The following is a 25,749-nucleotide window of genomic DNA, read 5'->3' as shown; positions in this document are numbered from 1 at the left end:
CGCTGTTCACTAAACCTGCCTCATCTGAAACGATCACGCGCCGCACACCTCATTTATTTGAGCGGACTGACGGGGGTCTCCATTCACTCGCCTTCTAGTGTTAAAGTTCACAACTACGTACGTATCGGTCTCAGATATACAACGTGAGATATGTCTGGTATTTTTGTCTGTATTTTACTCTGTTTGTGTCGTTCTCAGGTTGAACCACGTTGGAGACTGGGGGACCCAGTTTGGGATGCTGATCGCCCACCTGCAGGATAAATTCCCAGACTACCTGACCGTTTCCCCGCCCATCGGTGACCTGCAGGCCTTCTACAAAGTCAGTTACAACTCCATCTGTTTCTGTTTCTGTCTTTTACACTGCTGCTCCCCACAGAAACTGACTCATGCTAGGTTTAACAGTCAAATGTAATTTTAAACCTTAAAAACTCAAACGAAGTGAAGACGTGAGGTAAAAGAACCAATTTTAGGTGCTTTCTTAAGAAGAGTTATCTCACCTACGTTTGGTTTTCTAGTTTCTACAGTTCTGTCGATCTCTGAAGCATCACCTGTCAAAGTTTTTATTGCAGTGCCTGTTTAAAACGTGTCTGTTGGGCAGGGATTCAAGCAAAAATCACTTTTAACTTATTAGTGAATGTGAAATAATCAACTGATGCTGTCATTGCAAACAGCTAGTTATTTAGGAGCAGACTGTTTAGCTATATGGGATCTTCTATTGGGATCAGGCTATTTACCTATTTGGGACTGAGCTGTTTAGCTATTTTCTGGAACAAAAGTACTGATTCTGAAAGTAACAACACTTCTTTTAAACTCAAACGTTTTGAGTTTAGCAAAAACAAAACAGCAAACTTGCAAGACTCTGTTACAATGTAACATCTCTGGTCTGTCTTTTTTTTCATCTGTTCATCTTCAGTGGACTGTAGCAAGTGACTGAGAGCGAGCTGTACCCAGCATGCCTTTTGGCGTTATCACAGTTAATAGGGGACCCCTCTCGATACATTACACAGTGTGTACCTCTGGTGGGAGTATCGCACCGCTCATAAATTTGTCCCGTAGACCACCAGAGCGGACACTGCATTTCCCAGAGTCCTCTGCAAAATATCCACCAAGTATGAAGTCGATCAGAAGAAATCAAAGGAAAGATATAAACACATACAGACACATGTTCCATTTTAGTTGGATTACATGCAGAATCTTCTACAGGAGGGTAGATAGTTTGATAAATAAATAAATGACCAATGAAATACAGTTAATGTCACTTATATAAAAAGTAAATTTAAGGTCATTCAGCACTGTGTGCCTGCAGTATAGCACTCATACTTTGCATGTGTATATTGTGTGATGAATTCTGTATAAAGTCAGAACATTATCTGTTCTCTCTGCTGTCGTCTTCCCTCATTTCTCTCCACACCTCATTTACTTCTTACATCAACTTCTGTTCTCACATTTCTTTTCTTTTCTCTGTATCATTTCTCTTCCTCACCCTCCTCCTCCTCCTCCTCCTCCTCCTCCCTCTTCCTCCCACCTCCTCAACCAGGAGTCAAAGAAGCGTTTTGACGAGGAGGAGGACTTTAAGAAGCGAGCGTATCAGTGCGTCGTCAAACTGCAGAGCAAAGAGCCCGACTTCATTAAAGGCTGGAACCTCATCTGTGACGTTTCCCGCAAAGGTAGAACTGCTGCTGATCCCGTGATATTAAAGGAGCAGTCCGCCCTACAACATGCAAAGCTGATGACACTTTTTATTTGCAGCTCAGTTTTGTAGTTTAATAATTAATCACTGGTGGATATCTCAGGCAGATTCAGTGAAGTTAATTAGCACAAGAATAGACACTTTCTGTATCTTGCGCTGCAGCTGTTTTGACATTTTGAGTAAAGTGACTAGATTTACTCTTTAGGCTAAATGAGGCAGGATGATATTTACCTATTTATTTAAAACTCATGTATAAAATATAAAGCAGAGAACCGGTTGGACTGACGGTGGCTGAGAAATTTTAACATATCACCCAACCCTAACGCAGTCCATATTTAATGAAGTCAAAGGTAACAGGGCAGAGTGAGGTGCACAGAAAGCAGTTGGTGTTCGTCCAGTTGCTCTAGCTGTCGTTTTTCTGATGGAGTTTTATTTTAAATTGGGCTTAAAAACTAAAACTGATTAGATGTTGATTGTGTGCGTTTCTCAAAGAGTTTCAGAGGGTTTACGACTGTCTGGACATCACGATCATCGAGAGAGGAGAGTCGTACTACCAGGACATGATGACGAAGGTGGTGAAGGAGTTCGAGGACAAAGGTCAGTGTGCAGCAGGTCAAAGGTCACGGGGAGACACAGCTGGAGATTATCCTCTTATTTTAGTGGGGTTGTATGAGATATTTATCAATAGTAGGTGTATTACCTGCAGGCGATGGTGGTCGACACGCCGTTGATTTGGAGAAGCAGCAGGAGTATCGTGCAGGAAGCTAAGACAGTGCACTGCTGTGGACAGGGTCAGCAGTATTTTAGCAATCGACAAAAACCACTGTTATATAAGCCAAACATCACTCACTCCAAACTAACCAAACCCCTTTGGAAAAAATATGAACTTTACCTCACAAAACACGGGAGTTGCCTCAATTGGTTAGTTACTTTGTGCAACTGTGTGACTAACCTTTTAAAATACAGAAGCCACACAATGACACAAACCAACTGATCAGTCGAGGCAGCAGTTGTCCAGCAACTTAACTGATTTTGTTAAAGGAGTTTGGTTGGTTTGAAGACAGTGAAATTTGTTTGGTGCAACACCATTTTCCAAGGCTGTCTGATGAAAAGGTAAAGTGGTGAAAATATTGTAAATATAGTGTACAAGTAAGTGATAGTAATTCTTTTTTTTTAGTGGCTAAAATAGATTTTGCTGCTAACCCTGTTCATTTGCAGTACTACTTTGTATTTATATACTTTTTATTTAGATTAATGCATGTACTTTGTTGACCATGGTGCAAACTGATACCATTGTGTAATATCAAAATGTCAAGACAAAGATCTTAACATAATCTTTAAGTCAAAAAGAAAAATAAGAGGGGAAAAAAAGATGGTAGTAGTAGTAATAATAATACTACACAGTACTCCTGCTGCTTCTCCAAATTACGAGCATGTCCACCACCAGTGTTCAGGTTGTGTCTTCAGGTTTTGGGGTTATTAAAAGCTTTGTTGAAGTATTTAGACATTGAAGCTGTTTTCTGGTCTGACCACCAGGGGGCAGTATTGTCCCAAAAATGTCCCCCAGTCTTCGCCTGTTCTTTGTCTTTTTTTTGGTCTAATTTCTTCCTTTTTACCCTCAATTCCCTCTTTTTCTCCATTTCACTCATTATCTCCTCTTTCTCTTTTTTCCCTCCTCCAATCAAACCCACATTATTTCTCTCTCTTAAAACCATCATTTTTTATCATTTTCTTCTCCCTCCCCTGTGTACTCCTCCTCCACAACTACCCACCCATCTTTCATTCCTTTTTTTTTTTGTCTTTCTTTTCTCTCCTCAGGCTTCGTGCAGCTTGACGATGGTCGTAAGATCGTCTTTGCCCCGGGTCAGTCCATTCCCCTCACCGTCGTCAAGTCTGACGGCGGCTACACCTACGACACGTCGGACCTCGCGGCCCTGCACCACCGACTCTTTGAGGAGAATGCCGACATCATCATCTACATCACTGACAGTGGACAGGTGGGTGGAGAGAGTAGATGTCAAAGTGCACAAATATAAATGGGAACAAATTTGGAAGTAAAAATGTAAACAAAAGGGGAAACTTCCCATCTTAAATATAGATAAATATGAAACTGAGTGATACTTCGTGTTACTGCAGTTTCTGTCCTGTTAGTTCTGAACTGCAGTACTTAAAGAAGTAGAAAATCTCCTTTAAATTCAGATCTGTGGTGGTGGGGCATTGAGGATAAAGTGTTATTAAAGGGTAAGTTCAGTATTAATCTTAGTGTTACAACATTATGGAATAGATCACCACCGTGAGAGAAGTTATTTTAAAGAGTAAAACAGACCAGTTACTGCTCTCGTCAAACTAAACAGACTCCTTTGGTAAAACAAGATCATCATCAGCTTTATTTTAAAACTCAACCGAAATAAAAATAAAACTCACCAAAAACATTGGAACCATTGTTCCAGCGATCGCTAACTCTGGTTTGGTCGAAATAAACCTTTAATTCACTGCATGACGGTGTGCAGAGTGTGCAGGGTGGGGTGTGCTGCCTGCGAAGACTCCGCTGTGAGCTGGTTTTATAAATGAACCAAAGCAGGACACACTTACTTTATTTTACTGTTTGAAAATCATCAGACATGACAACAAAAAGCATCAAAAAGTGAGTCTTGCTGGTAAAACACTCATGTAGGCTTCTATAGGAATTTAGTGTGGTGCACTTTAAACAAACAAAGAACCAACTCTGATTTGGTTGAAATTAACCCTTAATTCACAGTTAGATTTAAAAATATTCTCTCTCCACGCTGCTTCTCTCATGTCCAGCCTCTGTTTCCCCTTCTGATATTTTCACATCTAATTTTGTGAACTAAGGGTTTATTTTGACAAAACCAGGGTTGGTGTTTGTCGGAACAGTGGAAAGATGAACCAAGATATTTTTGGTGAGTTTTATTGTCATTCTGTCAAGTTTGAATGAAAATGACGATGATAAAATTGTTGGGAAGGTCCCGCTGTTCACTAACGGGAAAAAACTCCACAGATCTCAACGTTACAATGTCTGTTTCCACTTCTGGTTATCGATGACAACTTATGCCTACCATACACAAGACTGCTGAATCTCACAACCATAAATCAAAATTTTCCATCATAAACTGTCATTTTTAATTTTTGAAAATTAGGTTAAAATATACATTAAACTGATTATTATTAAACTGACTATTCTTAAAACAAAGAAGCCATCAAAGCATTGAATTTATGTCCCAGTTACAACATTTATCTTCTGGTATTCTCAATTTTTTTTTTATAATTATTTTATTTTCTTAAATTATTATTATTAATATTGTTGGTTGCACTAAGAGATCAGCAGCCATGTAAAAGGTAGATGTAGAAATCTGTAGCCAAATAATCACAAAACATTTTTTATCTGGCTCTTCTTTGACTCTGTAAACGCTCAGATGAACTGTGTATTTACGACCGGCAGGATCCTGATACCGAGATACGGAGTGAGAGAAACTCACTCGCACTTTGAAAAGTTCGTACACAAAGAAAGTTTCAGAAAGTGTCATTACGAGCAGACTCCGTCTCCTGCAGGGAGCAGCTTCCTCCTGTCTCACACACACACCGACTGCCTGTTCCTCTGTGGGGGAGGAGGATGAACTTTAGGATAGTTTGAAATATGTTTGATTTTATTGGAACGTCCAGACGGGAAAAAAGATGGACTTAAGACGGCTCAGACTCAGTTTTAGGACCACTTTAAACCAAATGATCGGAAAGACTGGAGCTTGACTCCAGCTGGACTTGTGATTTTACTCCGACATTGATGATTTGTCTGCGACTCCAAAACCGGTTAGTGTGAGTCTGGCATTAAAATATCTACAGCACAAAGCTCATGACTTTTTTTCCCCCATGTTTTAACACACTGGGACTGATTTTAAAATGACCGTTGCTGCCGGCTGCTATAGTGAAATAAATAAAGGGCATTTTGGTGTCTAGAGGGTTACAGCTCTCTGTCTGCAGGGATCATCTCCATAATGTTGTCGGACACTTAGAATAACACTCTGAGCTTGTCAGTGGCAAAACAAACACTTTTAATGGACATACATTGACAGTGCACATGCCTGGAGGGATTATGTTCCAGCTCAGTTTGACTTCTGACGGCTGCAGCAGTCTCCCTTAATACTGGACCAATTTGAAAAATTGTTGCCTCCGTTAGTCACTGAGACACAACGTAAGAAAAAGAGTCCAGCCTGAAAAATACTGGTTTGCCTTTAAACACTTTAGTACAGTGTTAAAGTGAATAAATGCACCTTAAAGTATGTTTTTGCTGTAAAACATCTCCTTTGATCCAGTAAGAGTACAGATAAAGCATCGCCCGGTTTTTCTGCAGACACAAACCCGCCCCTCTGCAGATAATATTTGTGACATCTAGACTTAATCTCTAAAACTCATCGTTTTGTGCTTCTTACACAAGTTGGAGGCTGAAAACTTTAAGGAGTCACAGAAGACAGGTTTTAGCTTTAAAATGTTTGAGATGAAGACATCATCCTCATCCTCAGCAGAAGAAAGTGAAAGAGGAGTGAGGAAGAGAGGGAGGGGCTGTGTGTCTGCGGCGTGACTGAAACTAAAGCTGACAAAACTTAATTTACCAGGAGCAGAAAATACGAGGCGACCCGTGGGAAACGTTACCAAGGTGACAGCGTCTTAAATGTGTCTCAGAGGGACAAAAAAGGATGAATGATGGACAGGGCGTCTGTCTCTGACATCCATGTTTTCACTTATCCACAGAAATACAATTTCTCAACATCTACTTGATGGATTCATGCGAAACTTTTCCTTAACCGACAGTTCAACTAAGGAAAGGAAAGGAAAGGAAAATGCACAAAATTTGCAACCCTACTTTGGAGAGGTGACTGAGAACAGAGAGGAATTTAGACTGAAGATTTGGAGAAACAGAAACCTCTTTGACTGAGGCAAAGGCTTTTACTAAAGTACTTTTCTAACACCAGTACTTTTACTTGAGTAAAGATGTTAAGTACTCTTTCCATCACTGGCATTTATTTAGCTCGAAGTACAGCTGTGTGTAAATGCAACCAAAATAAAATCATTAAAGGTCTGAAAACTTGCTGAATTGGACTCCAAAGTCTCAAATGGACACAGACGTACTTGGCGAACGTTGTGTGTGTGTGAGTGTGAATGTGAGTGTGTGTGTATTGTCTGTGCAGCAGGTCAGGATCCAGTTTTGATCCAGACAGCAGTGACATATAGGAGGTCCTCTCTTCATCTGGAGGGTACAACATGACATTTATTCTATATGTCACTGGACGTCTGTGTGTGCGTTTTCTCTTTCAGGCCACGCACTTCCAGGTTGTGTTTGCCGCGGCTCAGATGATTGGCTGGTACAACCCTCAGGTGACCCGGGTGGAGCACGCTGGCTTTGGAGTGGTGCTCGGGGAAGACAAGTGAGTCTAGATTAGAATGGATTATTTGATGGTCCGGTATTAAAAAGTTTTAGTGCAGGAGCTAATTCTCATAAAGGTTTGGACGGAGTTAGGCTGTTTCTCCCTGCTGCTAGTCTTTATGTTAAGCTAAGCTAAATGCCTCCTGGCTTCTTCCTTCTTAAGAAATCCCAAAAAAGAAAGGTTGGTTAAGGTCAGGAGATGACGCCCTGCAGCTTGTACTTCATACTCTCTCTCAAATACTCTCTTCTTCTCAAGAAGCCAATCATATTTCCCCGAATGACCCCAAGTATATTCTGCACAATGGAATGTAAAGGCCGTAACACCACACACACTTTAACATTGATCCAGAGATCAGTCATTTAAGACAGGCGGATGTTAAAGGGTTAAATATGGAGGCTCTGCGGCTGCACACCACTGAGGGTGTTAAAGGACTGAGTGTTGTATCTGTATACAAAATAATAGCAGAATCCAAATCACCGCCATCAGAGCGGCAACAAAGACGAGCGGCTCCTCTCAAGTCCACCGCTCTATAATCATCTGGACGTCCTTCAGCGCGTATTTACCACCGCTGCCTCATGTTTTTATGACATTTATCATCGCGCATAAAAACTAGAAACTTTACTACACGACTGCATTGACAAATAAAAAGAGAAATATACAGCCGCTGCTCCACAAACGGAACGGCCGCCGTTTGAGCTACGAGGATGCAGAGCTGTTATTACTCCGAACACACGTGAGGAGCAGAAAAGTTCTGCAGCAGGTCGACAACAGTAATTAAAAGTTGCATTAGATTTTAGAGATGGTTAAAACAGGAGAGTTAAAAAAAAATATGATCATGATCATTTTTTCCTGTATTGATCATTCGGCCAGTTTGAAGAGCATCCTGATAATGATTTAAACTTTAGAATATAGTTTAATGACTTAAAAACTTAGAAACATGGCTTCATTTAGAATATATCTCAGAATAATAATAAGAATATACTGATAAACATGTAGTTTTTGAGGCTGTGGCAGTGCACTCGTTAGTTTCTGACCAAAATAATGTTTTGACACAAATTTCTGAAAAGCTGTCCAGAAATGTCTTTACAGGCCTTTTCCGCCAACATGGAACCAGCCCCGTTCCAGTTCAAGCACCTAATTTTGAACCGTTTGCAGCATTTCCACCAACAATAAATTAGTTCGGAACCCAGTAATGTTGGATCCGTTTTTTTCTCTCTCAGGAACCGTAGTTGTCATGTCAAATTCTGCAGGTTGTTGTGCGTTGTGCAGAGCCCTCTGACAACCTTGATGTAGAACGGTTCCACTCTAAACTGGTGGAAGTACTGATTTGTTCACGAAATAGCACCAATATTTCCACGGAATCTGTTCAAGAATCTGAGCTAATTTGGTGGAAAATGGTCTTTATTCTTGTGTTTGAATCAGCACCGACATACCAAGAGCACAGACAAAGACTGATGGCCAGTTTAAAGATGAGTACAAAGACGATGAAGAAGTCCTTGAGGCGAGGAAGAAGTCCTAGAAATTCTAAAATACAAAAACTTTCAAAAGAAAAAAACATTCCAAGTTTCTGCAGAGTTTTGTAAAAATTAAAAAAATTCCTCCTCCTCCTCCTCCTCCTCCTCCTACTTCGTCTTTATCCTCCTTTTCCTTCATCATCTTCACCCTCCTTCGTCTTCATCCTTCTCCTTCTTCCTCTTCATCCTCCTCCACTTACTACTTCTTCATCGTTTCCTCCTCCTTCTTTATCCATCTTCTTCTTCATCATCCTCCCTCCTCTTTATCATCATCATCATCCTTCTACATCTTCACCCTCTTTCTGCTCCTTCTTCTACATCTTCATCTTTTTCACCACCTTCCCTTCCTCTTCATCCCTCCCTTAACCTCACCTTCTTGCTCTTTTTCTTCTCCTCTTCATCATTCCCCTTTTTCTCCTGTTGTCTTCTCCTCCTCCTCCCCTCCATCTTCTTTCTTCTCCTTCTTCATTTCACAGTCTCAGTTTTATTGTCATCTCGTTTGATTCATTTGTACTTAGTGTGCATACAGGACATACAGTATCTCCCCGTGTGTGTTATTTATTTCCTTTAATAGTAAGCAGTGATTACAGGGTGGCTGATAGGTGAGCCGGCTCTATAATTTCAACACTCTCTGTCAGGCTGTTGTTCTGCTCTAATCAATCGTCCAGAGAAGAAGAGCCGAGCCGGGCAGGAGGTTGACGTTACGCTTCGCAGAGGCCGTAACGAACTGCTGCTAAACGCCCCACAGTAACCTGAGGGGGCGTAAATTGGCCTCACAATGTCTGCGCTACTCCAAACTCCATTAGAAATTTATCATGCTGTTTTCATAATCGCTCATCCAGACAATAAGGGCTTAACGCAGCCACGGGGGGAGCTGTTATAGCTGCAAGTAAACAGAGAAGTAAGGGGGGGTTATTAAATTTTTGGCTCATTTCTGCTTGTAAAGCTCATCTGATTTGCTTGATTGTACAAAATGTATCGCCCCAAGGCGTCGGCAAGCAGAAGTAATCTAATAGTTTGTTGCCATGATAATTATTGTCGACAGAAAGTCAAACCTCAGTACCTGCTGGAAAGTTCTGTTAGGGGATGCTGAGACACCAGAAGTTCACCAGTACTCGCCTCCCTGCTGAACTTTTGCTTTCTGTCATCAGGAAGAAGTTTAAGACTCGGTCTGGAGACACGGTTAGGCTGATGGACCTGCTGGAGGAGGGACTGAAGAGGTCCATGGACAAACTGAAGGAGAAGGAGAGAGACAAGGTGAGAAAGTCCCCCGGTGATGGAGGAAATCTCCCCAGCGTTTACTTTCATGTCCTAAAAAAGTTCCTCTCTGCTGTCTGTTGAAAATAAAGGCCAGATCACTGAGTACAGAGTAAAGCGGGTTCAAAGCGAAGTCAAGATCAGACCTGGGAGAAATTACTATTAAATAGTCAGTTAATTTACACATTCATGCAGATGTTAATTCATTTGTCATATTTGGAAAAATATAGAGTGATGGACTTCTGAATTGATCATAAGGTGCAATGAAGCAAACTTTTGCTACATGTCAGTGGATTTGCTGAAGAAAAATCAGCTCTGATGATTTGTTTGATTTATGACATGTTTATGAATTTAGATTTGTTGTTATGAGTCATGCTCAACTTTCATGTTGATCTTATTGCGTTTGTGACGTTATGCAAATTTTAAAAATGAGCTATTTTGCTAAAAAATTGCTTTGTTCATAAAAACCAAAACAGATTGATGCATTGGAAATTCCTACAATAAGTCCAGAGATCATCCTGATTCACTTGCAAGATAATTGGTCCAACGGTCAGTGATGAGTTCACAAAAATAAGGGGTTATTTTCATAGATTTAAAAAAAAAAAAAGTCCTAAACGTTGACATTTTTATAGCAGAAGACCAACTGAGTAAAGATGCAGATGAACTACTCGATTAAAATGGCAAAAGATTCTTGAATCTACACCCAGCTTTTTTTTTGTTAATTGCAAAAATGTAAATTTGATTGTTACGGCGGCACTTTGTGGTCGATAAGTGTCATTTCTTGTCGCCTGGTGGAATTTATGACCTACCTCCCAATTTTGGTGAGTTTTTTGCTGCACAAAATCAGTGGAGAAAAGTAAAGAGAGGTGAATAATTGGAACTAAAATTAAATTAAAACTAATTAATAATTTGATAATAATAATGATAATAATAATTGCAATAACATAATAAAACATAAGCCAGCTGGTGGAGTCACTTGTGCACGAAATGCTGTGCATTGGCTCATGTGTTCGACCAATCACAGTACACTTACTCAAGGTTCCTCTTGTTTTTTTTTTAGTCTCTACTCTGAAGTTGGAGCTAAAAAACCCTCAAACGTCACAGTAAGACCTTCGATTGCTCTCAGCTCTTGCAGCATGAACACAATAAAAATCGAGTCTTACCTGAGGACGCCAGACTGAGCTGGTGTCAGCTGAGTCGGGTCGGCTAACTTTGCACAAGCTTTTATGAGTAACTTCACCCGGTTGAACTTCCCCGAGAACCACCGCCGTGAAGTTCAGCACGGTCAGAGGGTCAAGACACAGCAGTGTTTTTCCACCTCCCAAACTGTATCGAGCGGTTACTCTTTAAAAATTAAAAATGCTGAGAGAGCTGTGTGCCTAAGTGAAAGAAAACAAGATTTCACTTTCTGCTGAGGGCAAACAAATCACCTGGAGAGAAAAAGGACAAAAGGGCACAGAGCTGGATGTTGAAATAAAGTCATGAATTTACCATAAAAATAATAGCAGAAATAAGAAGAATAAGCAGAAAAATCCAATAAAAAAAGAGTTATGTCTGATTTGTCTAGTTTAGTAATACAATTAAGTATGGATTTGGAGTCACTGGGTCGCATGACATTGAAATAATTTGCAATTATTTTCTGATGAAGGAGGTTAAATGATGTTCAGCCGACTCACGCAGACTGCAGGCCTGTCTGGTGCTTTCAAGGGAAAAAAGATAAAAAATGATCCAGAAGCAGTGAAGCAGACGGACTGAAGCAAAACAAAAAATATAAGAGACAAATATTTCGGAGCACACTGGACTCTGATGCCGATGCAGTGTGCATTTAAATGTTCGTCACTTAATATAAATAAAAAAAAAAGTCACCTCCATGTTCAAGTATTTTCTATTTAAATAATTGTAAATGTAAAACAAATTAATTCCACATTTGCAATCAAAATAGTTGTGCTTATGGGCAAGTCAGACAGAAGGTACAGAGAATGACATTGGTTTTGTGTCATTCAAACAGTAATTTATTGACGGTCCCTGAGGGAACCTACAGAAGTTAATGCAGCTCTTACTGCGTCTGATCAGATAGAGACAGGAAGAAAAGGAGGTGTCCTCAGTAATGTTTCAGGTCTTATTACTGTGGGATCACTGTCACAAACTTTTTAAAGGACTTAACAAACTAACAAAGTACTCAGAGCAGGATACAAGTGCAACTGCAAGGAGCCTTCGTATTTTGTTGATTTTGCTGCCCCCTGTGGACAAAAGCAGTTGTGTTTCTACCATAAGAACCACAAAATTTAACATGAAAAATTAAAATTATCTGAATAAAAATCTCCTGCTTATTTTTTTTTTTATCTGGCTAACATACGACTACAACTTTTAGGAAAATGTAAAAGCAGGTCAGTTTCATCTGATTTCAAGGAGAATCCAACCTTGTGGCAGCCATTATGAACAACTATATAAAAATATCTTCTCGCAGATGGTCTTGTTTGCTTATGTAGGACGTATAGAGGGATCAGTGTTAAAGTGACTGTTTCATAACCAGTCAAGAACTCATTGTGGTAGCTTTAGTCAGGGAAAATATGTGCACTGACATGCATATGTTTTTTTTAAATAATCCGTCATGCGCTCTAAGCATCTATCTTTTATTAAAATCACGCATTTGTTTGCCTCACGATCTTGCAGAAGCTGTGAATGCATCATTCCCTTGTTGCCTTTACATTTGAGTGCTGCGCGTAACGTGTGTGAGCTCGGTTTAAGTGCGCCAAAGCACTGAGGCTAAAGCAAGCTTATATCTCAGCAAACACTGGTTGGATGGTGAAATACAGCAGGTTTATCTACATGATCGATGACTCGATCTGAGGCAGTTAGCCAGAGAGAGATGCATCGTCTTCAGCCCACTTTGATTCTTCATCAGCCCACATCCTCCTCCTCAAACCCCCACAGAACAAATGCAGATGCAAACAAACTAACAAGTTTGTCTGGAGGTAAAGTTACTGCGGCTAGTAAGCTAGTGTTAGTTAGCCAGATGTACTTACATTTGCAGTTTATGTTAGAGCAGCCAGTTGGATAATAGGGTTGGGTGATGTCTACCAAATTGGCGTACGACAAAGGCCCATAGTGAACCATCACGATAGATGATTATAACACCGCTGGGTCTAAAACAGTCTCTGTCTCAGACCAGAGCTCTCTCTCTCTGAAAACAGTCACTCACATCCGTCAGTCCGACACTTTGGTTGTGAATAAAATATCCCAAAATACTGAACAAATTTCAGTGAAATCTAGTTTAGACATTTGTGTCCCTGTGAGGATGAATCCCGCCGACTTTTCTTCATTTGCTGCCAACAGGATGAACAAAAATTAAGAAAACAAAAAAGAGGGAAGACAAATATGGCTGCGGCACCTCAGGAGTTGTCTTGTTTTTAATTCTTTTACCTGCCTGTGGTGAATATCCAACTCTGAGGTGTTTTTATTTCTGACCGGCATCACCTGTAGGAAGCGCTGCTTTATTTTTAATCTAATTTCCCCTCAGAATAATCAGTAAAACTTCATGGCAGAAACCTCCCTCATTACAGTCTGTTTGAATCACTTGTGGCAGAATATTTCACTTTATATGAGCTTGTATTAGAATCATTTTGTATCAATATTTCGTGTCAAATGTTGAATCTATGATAAGCAGCCATTTAGTAAGAGTGAGACGGTCCAGTGAGCAGCTCATTATTTCCGCTTTGTGCTCGACTTTCGATTCTCTCTGAATGACGAGGCTTATTTTACAGTAATGATCGTCTCGCTCTACAGTAGCCATTAATTCTTCCCGCTCTCGTCCCGCGCGGAGCCGAACCTCAATCTTTCTGATCACATCCGGAGACCGTCGCGACTGAGATGTGAAACGACGTCACCGGAAATTTTCCTTCTCATCTGCTGAGCTCTGAGGACGGCCCGACTGCGAGCGGTCTCTCTTGAACGCTCGCTTTGATTCTCCTCTTCCTCCCCTCCATCTTTTCATCATGTTCGTCCCGTAGCTCGAACCTCCTCCTCATGCCTGCAGCCACGCAGATGCTTTTTCTGTTGTTTTTGATTGCTAAAAATCTAGAGCCTGGCTGCTGCTATGACTAAAAAATAGTTTACTTTTCATAAAAATAAAAAAAGAAGGCTCTAAAAATGTTCAGAACACAAGCAGAGATGCTCACAAGTCATTTTTGCAAGTCCAAGTTATGTCTCAAATCTTTGTTCACAGGTCCAAGTACTCCGTTATCTATTCACATACAGGATCAGCATTGATTAGTCGTCTGGTATATCTCCTTTTTTTCCTGAATATAGAGGTAGTGGTTAAAAATGGATATAGGCTAACATTACTCAGGGTAACAGGAAAATATTGCCTTTCATTACATGTGCATTATTAGGCATGCAACAATAACTAATCAAGTTTTAAATGACAGAGTACAACCATATTGTAAACACAGGGTATCCAACTAATGACAGCTTATAGTCTCCTTTAAATACACAGAAGGCTGCAACAGACTGTTTCTGAAGAGCAGTTGTGAAGTTTATATAGTGGTGGTTCTGGCTCTGTGTCTGCCTGACTCCCAGCTAGTCCAAAAATGGGCAAAGAGGTGGAGCATGGGTGGAGCTGAGGCGGCCAAATGAAGCTGCTGCCCCGTGGTTAGCGATCTGTGACGGTGCCCAGCCGTCTCTCGAAGCGAGACCACCCTTAATTGTGATGAGAGGGGAAATTAGCTGGAGGTTGACTTGCTTTTGGAGCCTCAAGTGACCTTTTGAGGAACTGCAGTTTTTGGTATTTCCGCTTTGATTTTATTTTACAGGCCTGGAGATTGCTACGTTCATGTTCACATGGACACTGTCTGAATTGTGTGTCGCATTGGTGTAAATAACATTTTTTAGTCAACCTGGTGTGTCAGGGCTTTAGGAGACTTGGATTACACCAGACAAGCAGTTTTTAGGCATTTTATTTATTTATTTATTTATTTTTCAGTTGTTTTTTCACTTTGAAAACTGATCACCGTTCACTTGTGCCGTTTTCCTGTGAAACTCTGCAGTGTTTGTGGACTAAAAAACTAAATCCAGCCTTCGGAGTGAGTAGACAATGACTGAATTTTCGTTTGTGGGTGAACTATCCCTTTAAGTCTCGATATAATTTTATTCCAATTTTAAACATTTTACAATATGCTGAGTATTATGATAAAATATATACCAGTTTCTTTTCTTTTTTTTTCAACTGCAGATTCTCCAAAGAAAACTTTCTGTTTCATCTAATAAGATAAAGTTTACAAAATGGGATTGTCAGCCAACAACAGACTGATGCTACTGAACTCACCAGAAAATGCTCAGCACCATCTAGTGGCCTAAAAAGCCTCTGATTTTATTATTCTAGTAGCAAAAGCTTTTATTCATATTTGCAGTATTAATTATGAAGTATCGATAAAGTTGTGCCACATTGATCAACTTGAGATCAAGTCTCAAGTCAAGTCCAGGTTGCAGCCTTGTTTGTTTTGTTGCCGAGGTGTTTCAGCTGCAATTCTTTTGAACCTGATGTCATTAGTTTTCCCTGACATTAAGCATATGAAATCATCCGTCACAACTAGTTTTAGTTTACTAGACACTTTTGCTAGTGTCAGAGATTTAACCACAATCACTTCAGCTGCTGCAACCCCCCCCCCCCACGACACAAGTTCTTCATCACCTGTGCAGCTCAACTGTACCTTGCTAAATGAAGCGTATGTTCGGGAATGTGAAGCGTTCTTTCTCTCCTCCTGACCTCCTACAGTTCCAGCTAGTCTCCACGTTCAACCCAGAAAACATCTGTTGACGGACGTTTTCCTTCATCCCAAGGCTTTCGTTAGCTCTTGTTCTCGCTCAGCAAACCCTGATGTTTCTGTTCATTTGATTGTCTGTGTTGCAGCCTCTGATGTTGAGGGGTTTGTATCTGAAATTAAACTTGCAGGGGGGGATAGAAATGAGGGGGTAAAAAAAAAACACAACAGAACCTGACCTGGTTAAGTATTATCTGGAGCACTCGGTGCAGTGTAAACAGTCAGTGACTTCCAGTTGAACTGCAATGATTTTAATGCTGAGAAGGTTGTGGGGGAACCGATGCCAACAGAGTTTCCCTTCAGGCCCTTCTGGCCTGGCACTCTTCTCTCAGTCTGGGTCGGTGCCCACGTCTACCATCTGCTAACCCTGCCTCATTAAAACAAACCCCGACCCTGGCCTCCATGAACCTCAGTCTGCATCTCTAACACTGCTGCTGCTCCTCAGATTTCTTTTCTCCAGTTGTCTTGCATTATATGCGGTTCTGTTCTTCTGTCTTCCATTATTTACTCCTGTCCTCTTTTCACTTTGTTTTTTTTTTTTGTCTCTTATACTTTTGTATCCTGTTATGATCTGTTCCTTCCTGTCTTGTCCTGTTATTCCCTGTCCTGTTGTGTCACACTGTACTCTGACCTCTGAGGTCCTGTCCTTCTGTCTGTTATGATCTGTCCCGTCTTGCCACGGCTCCTCATCTGGGCTTTAACTGGAGCTGCAACAATTAATCGCCTGCCACATGATTCAACAAGAATCAAATGGATTTTTCTTCATTAAACTGACTGACTGAATGACTGAACGTGCTCTTCATCTTTACTAGCTCATTGTAGAGGGGTTGGGAGGGTTTCTCCAGAATAGTGTCCTCATCCTCTGCTCTGTAACCACTTCCAGATTGTCCAGTTCAGCCCCATCCCTTGTGTTGTGTTACCCCACCAGCATACCACAGCAAACAAGAGGTATTAGATGCATAAGAAGAGGTACTACATGCATTATGCGAATCTCGACAGACATTAATGTGAAGTGTAATTTCACCAGTCGGTGGAGACGTACAACTGTGAGGCAGTAATTTTATTTTTTGACAGCTCAACTGTTGACTAGCTGACTTGTCACTCTTCTTAATCGGCCACCAGGGGCTGCTAGAGGTCGACTCCTGCTTCATTTTGAAATCCGGTTTCAGCTCAGGACAAAGTATATGGAGGTCATGGTAGTGTTGGCAGAACTTGGAAAAACTTGAAAAAACTGGCATTGCAGTAGGTGCTTCACCAGCTGTTGCCTGGCAGGGATCTGCACTTTAATGAGCGCACTCTTCTAGTTGTGGTTAGTTTGTGACACAGACGGGCAGCAGCAGTGCTGATGCAGCGGATCGTGAGCTGTAATTTCCGCAGTAAACACCCTGACCTCTTTGACTGTCACAGTCCCTCCTGCTCATTTAGCTGCTGCTAATGTCAGGATAACTCCCGCTCGTCCTGGTCTTCTCTGTTGTTTCATGCCATGATGTCGCCTCTTTCGTGTCATCTCCTGTCCTGTTTATTCCAGTTCTTTGAAATAATAAGAAATCATGTGACCCATCCTTTTATTTCTTGTCATTTTAGGTTCCGTTCCATCTGCTTTGTCTTGTCATTCACTGTCATTTCCTCAGTTTATTTTGCTCTGCTTGACTGGAAATTTTTGTTTTCCAATCGAATGATACCGTAAAATGTTCCTCCTCGCTCTGTTCACTCCCTGTGGCTTCAGACACGTCATACAGATTCAAGGGAAGGCTTTGACTTAATAAGTCAATTTAATCTTCGCCTAAGGATGGCGAATTAGATTCATTATTTGGATTAAATTCAACTCACTGGTTTTACTATTAGAAGCATAAGGTGAAGTACTGCCTGTAGTAATTACAAGCTGATAAAAGCTACAGAGTTATCAGAATATTTAATGCCTTAAAGGGTGTTTGGGGGAAATGGTGATTAGAGAGATAGTCAGCTCTATACCTGTCTTGTCTTTAATATGTCTGCCTCATTAAATGAAACTTTAATCGTCTTTCTGTAGGTCCTGACCCCAGAAGAGCTGACCAAAGCGCAGAGGTCAGTTGCCTTCGGCTGCATTAAATATGCCGACCTCTCCCACAACCGCATCAACGACTACGTCTTCTCGTTCGACAAGATGTTGGACGACCGAGGCAACACGGCGGCGTACCTCCTCTACGCCTTCACCCGCATCAGGTGAGGCTCCACCCTAATGTTTCAGTTTGTTATTGAAATGCTTCTGCACTCCTCAAAAGAGCTTCTGGCATGAACGCTTCGTCAGGTTTTTAAAAAAAAGCAAATACTTTGGCCTGAACTTCAGACATTTCTCATCTGTCCATCTTCTGTTTTAGATGGTTTTAACAAGTCACTCTTGACTGGAAGCCTTTGTTGCTCTTGCAGGCGAGTTTTCTTCCCTTCACCTGTCTCTCTCTGTTACACAACTGAAGGGGAAACACTCACCTGCACTTTTGACAAAGTACACTGGCAACTTAAAGCCCAACTCCAGACAGTGAAGTTTTCAAGTTAATGCTCTTTCTCAAATTAAAATTGAGAGTGTGGGTAATAATCAGATGGTAATCCATTACCATGGCAACCAGATTGATCTACATCATGAGCATAGAATGCCATAGCATGGATGTTAGCATGGATAGCAACAGTGGTCAACATGTGATGTAAGTTATGAGGTGGAGGATTTTTCTCCACCCCCTACACCTGAAAACAAGGACCCCAACCAAATGGGGATCTAGAGGCACCCCATCCCCATCATCACCCCATCATCACCCCATCATCACCCCATCATCACCCTAACACTCGCTTCGCTTGCAGTGTGCTCCGGCACGCCCATCGACAACCGTGTTGTTGCCAAAACGTAGCACTCGCGCTCCTGTTCATTCCACTAATGGTACCCTTCCGGACAGAAAGCAGCTTAAGGGTGAACTGTTATCTTCTTCTATTCTCACTGTTTGCTGCCACGCTGTACGCTCAGAGGTAGTGACTCATTGTCCCCCTCTGCAGTGATGAAGGCGAAAAGGCACCCAGTGTCCACTCTTCCCCAGTCTCACCCACATGTCCCTCAAGAGGGCCACCTTTGCTGAGCAAGCCAGGCCAAAAACAGCTGCCAAGCTGGACGCTCAGCTGCTAATAAGCTACATCCACAGCTACCTATGCAGATGCTACATCCCGGTGACGCACAATCAAGTCAGTAGAACTTTTATTTATGCAACATTAGTCCAAAATAACAACATTCAATTTGCCTCTCTGCACTTTTGCGGTTCATATCATGTCACTGACCCGCCAGAGAGGGAGCAGCTAAAGGTCAAATGTGACAAAGAGGCATGACAGTGCACCTGCACAAGCTTGGATGGTGACATATGACTTCACAATCCATAGTTCTGTCTTAGCACCAGTTAGCTTTTTTTTTTTAATTGAGCACAAAATATTATATTCTAATATTTCAAGGTTAAGCTGTAACTTCCTTAATAGCACTTAAGTGACATGGTCAGGGTCGAAGCGCCGTCAGGGACAGAAATATTATAGAAAAGCCAGAATACACCAGAGTGAGGATTTAAGTAGAGCTGAAGCTGGCGAGTTCAGTCTGAGGTGTCCTTAACATGCTCCTGCAGAGAGGATAAGCCTCAGTAATGATAATGATCTAAGAACAGCAAAGACTCCAGTGTGGTAATGTTAATTATACAACAGGTGGTTCTGACCAAACGATATGATTGGTGGGTCATTTAGAACGTGCTCAAATCAGCATGACTGCACCTCGTGCTCATCACTAAAAATATCACTCCACCTAGAGGGGGGGAGTTTTTTTTTTTTTTTAACATTCTTGTTCATGAAAATGTATCACAAACCAAAGTGGGGCTACACAGACTATGATGTGTTTGGTTAGTTCTGTTAAAGTGACGTGTATAAAATAATCAGTGTTCTTAAATGAATGTAATTAATTGTGCTGTTAGATGGCTGCTACTAGTTTTAGTTGGTTATTGAGAATGATCACAAACAGAAAGTCTGTCCTCCACCTCTGCTCTGCTGAGTCTGTGCTGTCAGACAGATTTGGCTACTTTGTCCACAAACTTCCTCAATATGAATACATTTTGATTATATCTTTGTTGACAACTGCTTTAAAATCACAATATTAGACTCGAAGAAGAACTTTAATGTCATTATTAGCATTGCTAATGATACAGTCAGCGCTGAGGTCAGTAAGCATCACTGAAGTGCACACCGTCTGGGTCATATTTCTTAATAAAGTCAAAACTTTGTACCCAACCAGAACCTCTGTTCACATCCTGTGATGCAAAAGCAAACATGAGCGTCTAGTCATCTATTAATGAAGGAACACGAGGCACTGAACTGTAACATGAACCGCTCGCCAAGTTTCAAATCCCAGACAGTCTCTTTGGGACGCCAAAAGTATCTTGGAAGTTAAATTGAGTTGCTCAGACACATTTGTCCCTTGTCTGCGTCCTCCTCTCCACCCTGTCCTGTTGGAGGACCTCTCCCCCAGTACCAGTACACTTTCATTACCCATATCTGATCAGCCCCGCTGGCCCTCGTGGGAGCTTGTGGCAAAGGGATTAGTCTTCTGGGTATTTCCAGTCAGCGAGACCCAATTTCTCCTCGCCCCTTATCCCCCGTATTGAGTGACCGTCTCCCCGGCTGCGGAGTGCCGCGTTGATCTCCTTCCTCTCCAGCTTCCCCGGAGGGGTTGGAGTCGGGGTGGCAGAGTGCCCGGCAAAGATTGATCGTCTCTCTTTTTTTTTTTCTTTAGCGTGGGGGGGTTCAGCAGTCTCGCCTGAGAGGATTCAATGTTCCTGCATTCAGTCAATAGAGCTCTCACTGGTGGCAGCTCCTCCACCCCCCCACCCCCCACTGTGGGTGTTCAAGTGTCAGAGAAGACAAGACAAAGACAGAAAAACAGACAGACCTCAGGGCTGTGATGGGAATGTTCAACTTGGAGCATCCTGATAGAAAAATAAAGAACAGAGCAACAGCCACAAGTAATGATTTCACTTATCAATAATCTAATGATTATTTTCAATAAAATATTTGGGGAAAAAGTTAAAAACACCTACGTAAGCTGCAACAACACAAGACACGGCAAGCAGCTAATATTACTGACTAGTCAAACAGCAACAAGGCGATCTCCTCCAGTCTACGCTCACGCTCACAGCCAATCAGAGCACAGTAGGAGTAGCCAATGACAGCACAGTTGGACGAGCTGTAGCGGAACAGATTTATTTTATAAGGTTATTATATTCAGTTCAGGTTTGAGATATTATTTCTTTTAATTCCAGTGAAATAATTTAGATAATAACTGCCAGTGTGCTGAATGTGTATTTGAACATCTGAATATATATTTAACTGGTTTGCTAAAGTAACAGAAGTTGAAGTTAATTACAGTTTGAAAATGTAACATTAACCAAAGCTCAAGATCCAGTTTGACTAAAATATTAATTTAACTGCTGTGTAGCTGGACATTCCTGCCCGAACATCTGAAAACTCTCCATTCAGCCCCGTCTCTGTGTCGAGGGCCTGGATCCTGAGGGTATATCCTTCCTTCTCCTCTTCCTCCTCCTCCTCCTCCCCCCCTCTTGTTCTCTTGCAGCTTTTGTGATGCGTCTGAACAAATTTGTAGCGAGCCTTCCCACAGTTTGTTGACAAGCGAGATGTTATGTGAGTGAGTGCACAGAACGAAATGGCGGCGGAGGAGCAGAGAGCAGCAGAGAGTACAGAGTACAGCGTAGAAGAGAGAAATTGATCAGAAGTATCAGTATCTTGGGATTGGTCCGAACACCGTTATGACTGATCAAATTGTATGTTGACATCACAGAAACAAATAAAAACAACATGGCTGTAAAAGGCTGGAGATCACATGAGGCATGTAGAGCCTGCTCAGAAGACAAACTCACAATTTGACAGACGAAAGTGTCTGTAGGGATTTAGATTTTCTTCCAAGATGGAACAAAGAAACACAAACACAGATTGTGACAAATGACCCTGTTTATTTCTGTGCAGGAATCAACATAAAAAACACTTACAGATTGATGAATTTTTCTGTGCACATTTTACTCCCCTGGCTCCATTTTTTATTTATTTATTTTTGCTAAAAGACAAGAATGATGACAGAAAGCAACTTTCCAGTGAGACCAGTAAACGGGTACCAACAGATGGGTCAGAAAATAGTCTCTTTTTTTTCTTTACTCCTTTATGACAATAAACAAAATATCTTCAGGCTGGTATCAAAACAAGACATTAGAGGGCTTTTAGAAACACTGATCAACATTTTTCACCATTTTCTGAACTTTTATAGACCAAACAACCAGTTAATGGATTCATAAAAAAAATAATCAACTGGTTAATTGACTGTGAAAGTAATCGTTAGTTGCAGCCCTGGTAATTTTTGAATCATAATTTTTGCTAATATGATGAAAGTGTGTTTTGGTGTTGCATTTTTGTTGGAATTTTCCACAATGGTTGGCCACTTTTTTAATTAGATAGACAGGGAAAAGCTGCAGAATCAGTCACCATCAGTCTCTAACTAGTTCCCTGAGGAAAAACCCTGAATACTAATGTTAAAGAGAGCTACACCAATAAATTACCCGGCCTGTTATATTTGTTGATGTTGCATATTGAAGATATATTAATATTAAGTCAGCAAATGAATACCAAAAAAAAAAATCAGTAGAAAAAGATGGCAAAGTTAAGAATGTGACGTCTGTAATAGCTTGTTTGACCAACAGTTCAAAACCCGAAGATATTTGAGACAAAACGATTTGTTTAATAAGTCCTTTAAACTCGACTAAAGGCGTTTAGTCTCTGTTTAATATGTTTTGCACAAAGCTGCTTTTAAGCCTTGAAATGCATTTTGTTGTCGGTTTGATCTGCAGCGGATCGACCTCGGTTTTGAACACAAACAAGTTTCTCTTGTTCTGAAAAACTTTTTGCCATCATCACAGAGATGGAGACATGAAAGGCAGCTGTGACACAGTCTGTCTTTTTTTTTTCTCTCTGGTACAAAGAGAACAGACTCGTTGTTGGTAAATACTGGAAGGATCCCACGCTGCAATGTACCTTGATCACATCTGCTGTTACACCAACGCTGTCTGATAACTTGAGCAAGAAAAGTGAACTTGCTTTTAGGATTTTTTTTTTCCTACTTTAACCTTAATCACACCGACTGCAGACCTCAGAGGTATACTTTTCTTCATATCTCACAGGTGCTTTATGTTATCCTTTAAAGTTTTCATCTCTAGCTTGTTCCTCATAACTTCGTATCATCGTTTTCTGTTTTAATTAGTGCTTTTTAAAAGTGGCAACGTCGTTTTAATAGATGGAACGATGCATTGATCAAGTTCAGTCAAACACACAGACGCCGTCTCTCCATCTTCATTTCCTCGGTGTGTGTCAGTTGCACAACTAATAATGTTATAAGAAGGAAATAAGTAAACATTTTGCGACGATGGTTGTTTTTATTAGTTGCCTCTCTCGTCACTGTCATTGTTACTGATCGATAATAATTGTGGGGTGGAGAGGTGTGAACTTTCTTTGACTTCTTTGGGGGATCATGCCTGAAAAAGTTTGAGAACCCCTGCTTCGATGATAAATAATAAAAATGTTTCTCGTGTGAATCCTCTGAAATAACAAGTTGACCGATTGCTGCCGACTGTCTTGGCCAAGATCCTTTAAAAGAAAAGAAAACAAAACAAAAACAACTGTCAAAAGATATGTAGGCCTCTTTTTTTAATGGTCTTCCTCACTTCCTGTAGGTCCATAGCTCGCCTTGCCAACATCGACGAGGCAACTCTGAGGAAAGCGGCAGAGACCACCGAGGTCCTCCTGGACCACGACAAGGAGTGGAAGCTGGGCAAGTGCATCCTGCGTTTCCCAGAGATCCTGCAGAAGATCCTGGATGACCTGCTGCTGCACACGCTCTGCGACTACCTGTACGAGCTCGCCACCACCTTCACCGAGTTCTACGACAGCTGCTACTGCGTGGAGAAGGACAGACAGACAGGTACGCTGTTCAGGGGAGGTAATATTTTCTTCACAGGCAGGTCAGAGAGCAAGTTTACTGATTCCTTGGGTTTTGGCCATGAGTCACGTGGGTAGGTTGTGCTGAGATGTGGTCATTATTTTTACTATAACTTTCAGATCTCGCGTTTATTTGAACAGCATCAAGCTCAAAAGTGCAAAAAGAAGAAAAATGAGAAATAATTCCTTCATGTTCTCTTTTAAAGTCAGCTATTAACTGTTCCGCTCTGAGAGGGTTTTCACTAAAAGCCGTCTGAACACTGTTAACCCTCCACTTGTCCCTGTTAGCATTTTATCCCTGCGGCGCTGAAGTGCTAGTACTTCAGGCTTAAAGCTGTTTAATTATGCTAATTCTTCGTTAGCGCTGTGGCAGTAACCCCAGCTGGAGGCTATTATTTTATGTCACTCTGCTTTGTTGACTGATGGAATGTGTGTGTCTGTGTGAGTGTGTGTCATGAGCCTGTTTCACAGTGACAGAATACATGTACTTCACTCAGTTTCAGTTGAGTTTATTGGAGTGAAAAACTGCAGCGATCCATCTTTTAAAGGGTGTGAACAAAACTACAAAGATGAGATACTTAATACCCAAACTGATCTGATAAACTTGAAAATACATGTTTGGAACACCGCTTTGTGAAAAACTGTGTGTGCAAGTAGTCCAACAGTTTTAAGAGGAAGGTTTCTCAACACAAAACTGCACAGAACTCAGGGATTTCAACATCTGCGGTCCATAATATCATCAAAGATTCAGAGAATCCAAAGAAATCTCATCGCCTTGCATTAAAAACTGCATTAGAAACACATAATTGTATAAAGGATATCACGTGGGCTTGGGAGGACTTTGGAAAACATCTACAAATGCAAGTTAAGACTCTGCCATGCAAAGAGCAAACCATGTATCACTGGTATGCAGAAACGCTGCTGACTTCTCCGGGGCCTGAACTCATGGATGCAAGCAGCCGTGCATCACGTCCGTGTCTTGGAAGTGACCAAACCCTTTTTGGGTGAAAACAGCCGCCGTTAAAGCGGTCAGTCGGTTTGTGCGTCTGTGTCAAACACGTCATCACAGGTTAGTTATAGATGTTACTGAGTAAATGACGTGTGTGCCGATTGTTCCTGTAGATCAAAGTGAATCAGAAAAGAGTCTTGGTGACGGCTGAACTGAAGTTTGTTCTGTGAAAAAATATGACTCTACCATAAAACACCTGCTTTTAAAATGGAGTTTGGTTCAACAGTCCAAAAACAGCAAAATGAAGTGTCTTAACTTTTTTCAGTGTATTTTATATTTATATTTATTTTAAAAAGTGGCTAACTGAGCCCGTTAGAAGCTCCTTTAAGATATGATGTGAATGTCTCCTGATTGAGAAAATAAAACTGAACAGTTGTAAATAGAATAAATATTCAGACTGCGCCTTTAATTAATTGCAGCTACCTGTAATTAACCTGTTTTAAAAGCTAAAAACAATGAAAATAGAAATGTCTGCTTGGCCTCATTTATCTCCTCATCAGCTTCGTCCTGTTTGTGAAAATTACAAATTCGTTTTGCTGTCTGTCGATGACCATCGACGTCGATGCCTGTTTTAACAGCTTGTCCAGTTAATACGGCCTCTGATGCTGATTACCGCTGTAAATTCTTTATTGGATTTCTGCTGAGTGTAGCGGTTTGGCCTGACGGGCCGGACGGTCATGGATGCAGATGTTCAGCTCATCGATGATTGTCGTTTGATGCTGCGTTGGTCGTCTGCTGCTGTGTGACGGCGGCATCATTAAACTTCCCCTCTGACCTTTCGTCATTTGTTGGTGTCATTCACCGCTTCACCTCTGACTGTTTATCTCTGTTTGTCAGCTCTCTGATCAGCCTCACGTCATCAACATCCTGCTCTTTTTTTTTTCCTTCCCGTCTGTCACTTACTTGTACAATCCCACTGGTATCTGATTATGATTCTTAAACTCTTTGTTTGTATAAAAGACTCGATGTTCACTTG

General features: G+C 41.2%; 1 protein-coding gene across 1 annotated transcript in view; it reads left to right on the top strand.

Annotated features, from left to right (window-relative positions):
• Positions 1-25,749, top strand: part of rars1 (arginyl-tRNA synthetase 1) — a 37,227-nt gene that overhangs the window by 9,495 nt on the left and 1,983 nt on the right. The window contains exons 7-14 of the mRNA XM_084730667.1: positions 199-319; positions 1,538-1,667; positions 2,183-2,287; positions 3,509-3,687; positions 7,019-7,128; positions 9,794-9,899; positions 17,748-17,920; positions 23,500-23,747. Of these exons, the coding sequence (XP_084586793.1) occupies positions 199-319; positions 1,538-1,667; positions 2,183-2,287; positions 3,509-3,687; positions 7,019-7,128; positions 9,794-9,899; positions 17,748-17,920; positions 23,500-23,747 (1,172 nt within the window). The remainder of the gene's footprint in view (positions 1-198; positions 320-1,537; positions 1,668-2,182; positions 2,288-3,508; positions 3,688-7,018; positions 7,129-9,793; positions 9,900-17,747; positions 17,921-23,499; positions 23,748-25,749) is intronic.

This window comes from Lutjanus erythropterus, chromosome 11 (genome assembly GCF_056507025.1).
Source record: "Lutjanus erythropterus isolate fLutEry1 chromosome 11, fLutEry1.hap2, whole genome shotgun sequence".
NCBI lineage: Eukaryota > Metazoa > Chordata > Actinopteri > Lutjaniformes > Lutjanidae > Lutjanus > Lutjanus erythropterus.
This window is presented reverse-complemented; position numbering and strand designations above follow the sequence as displayed.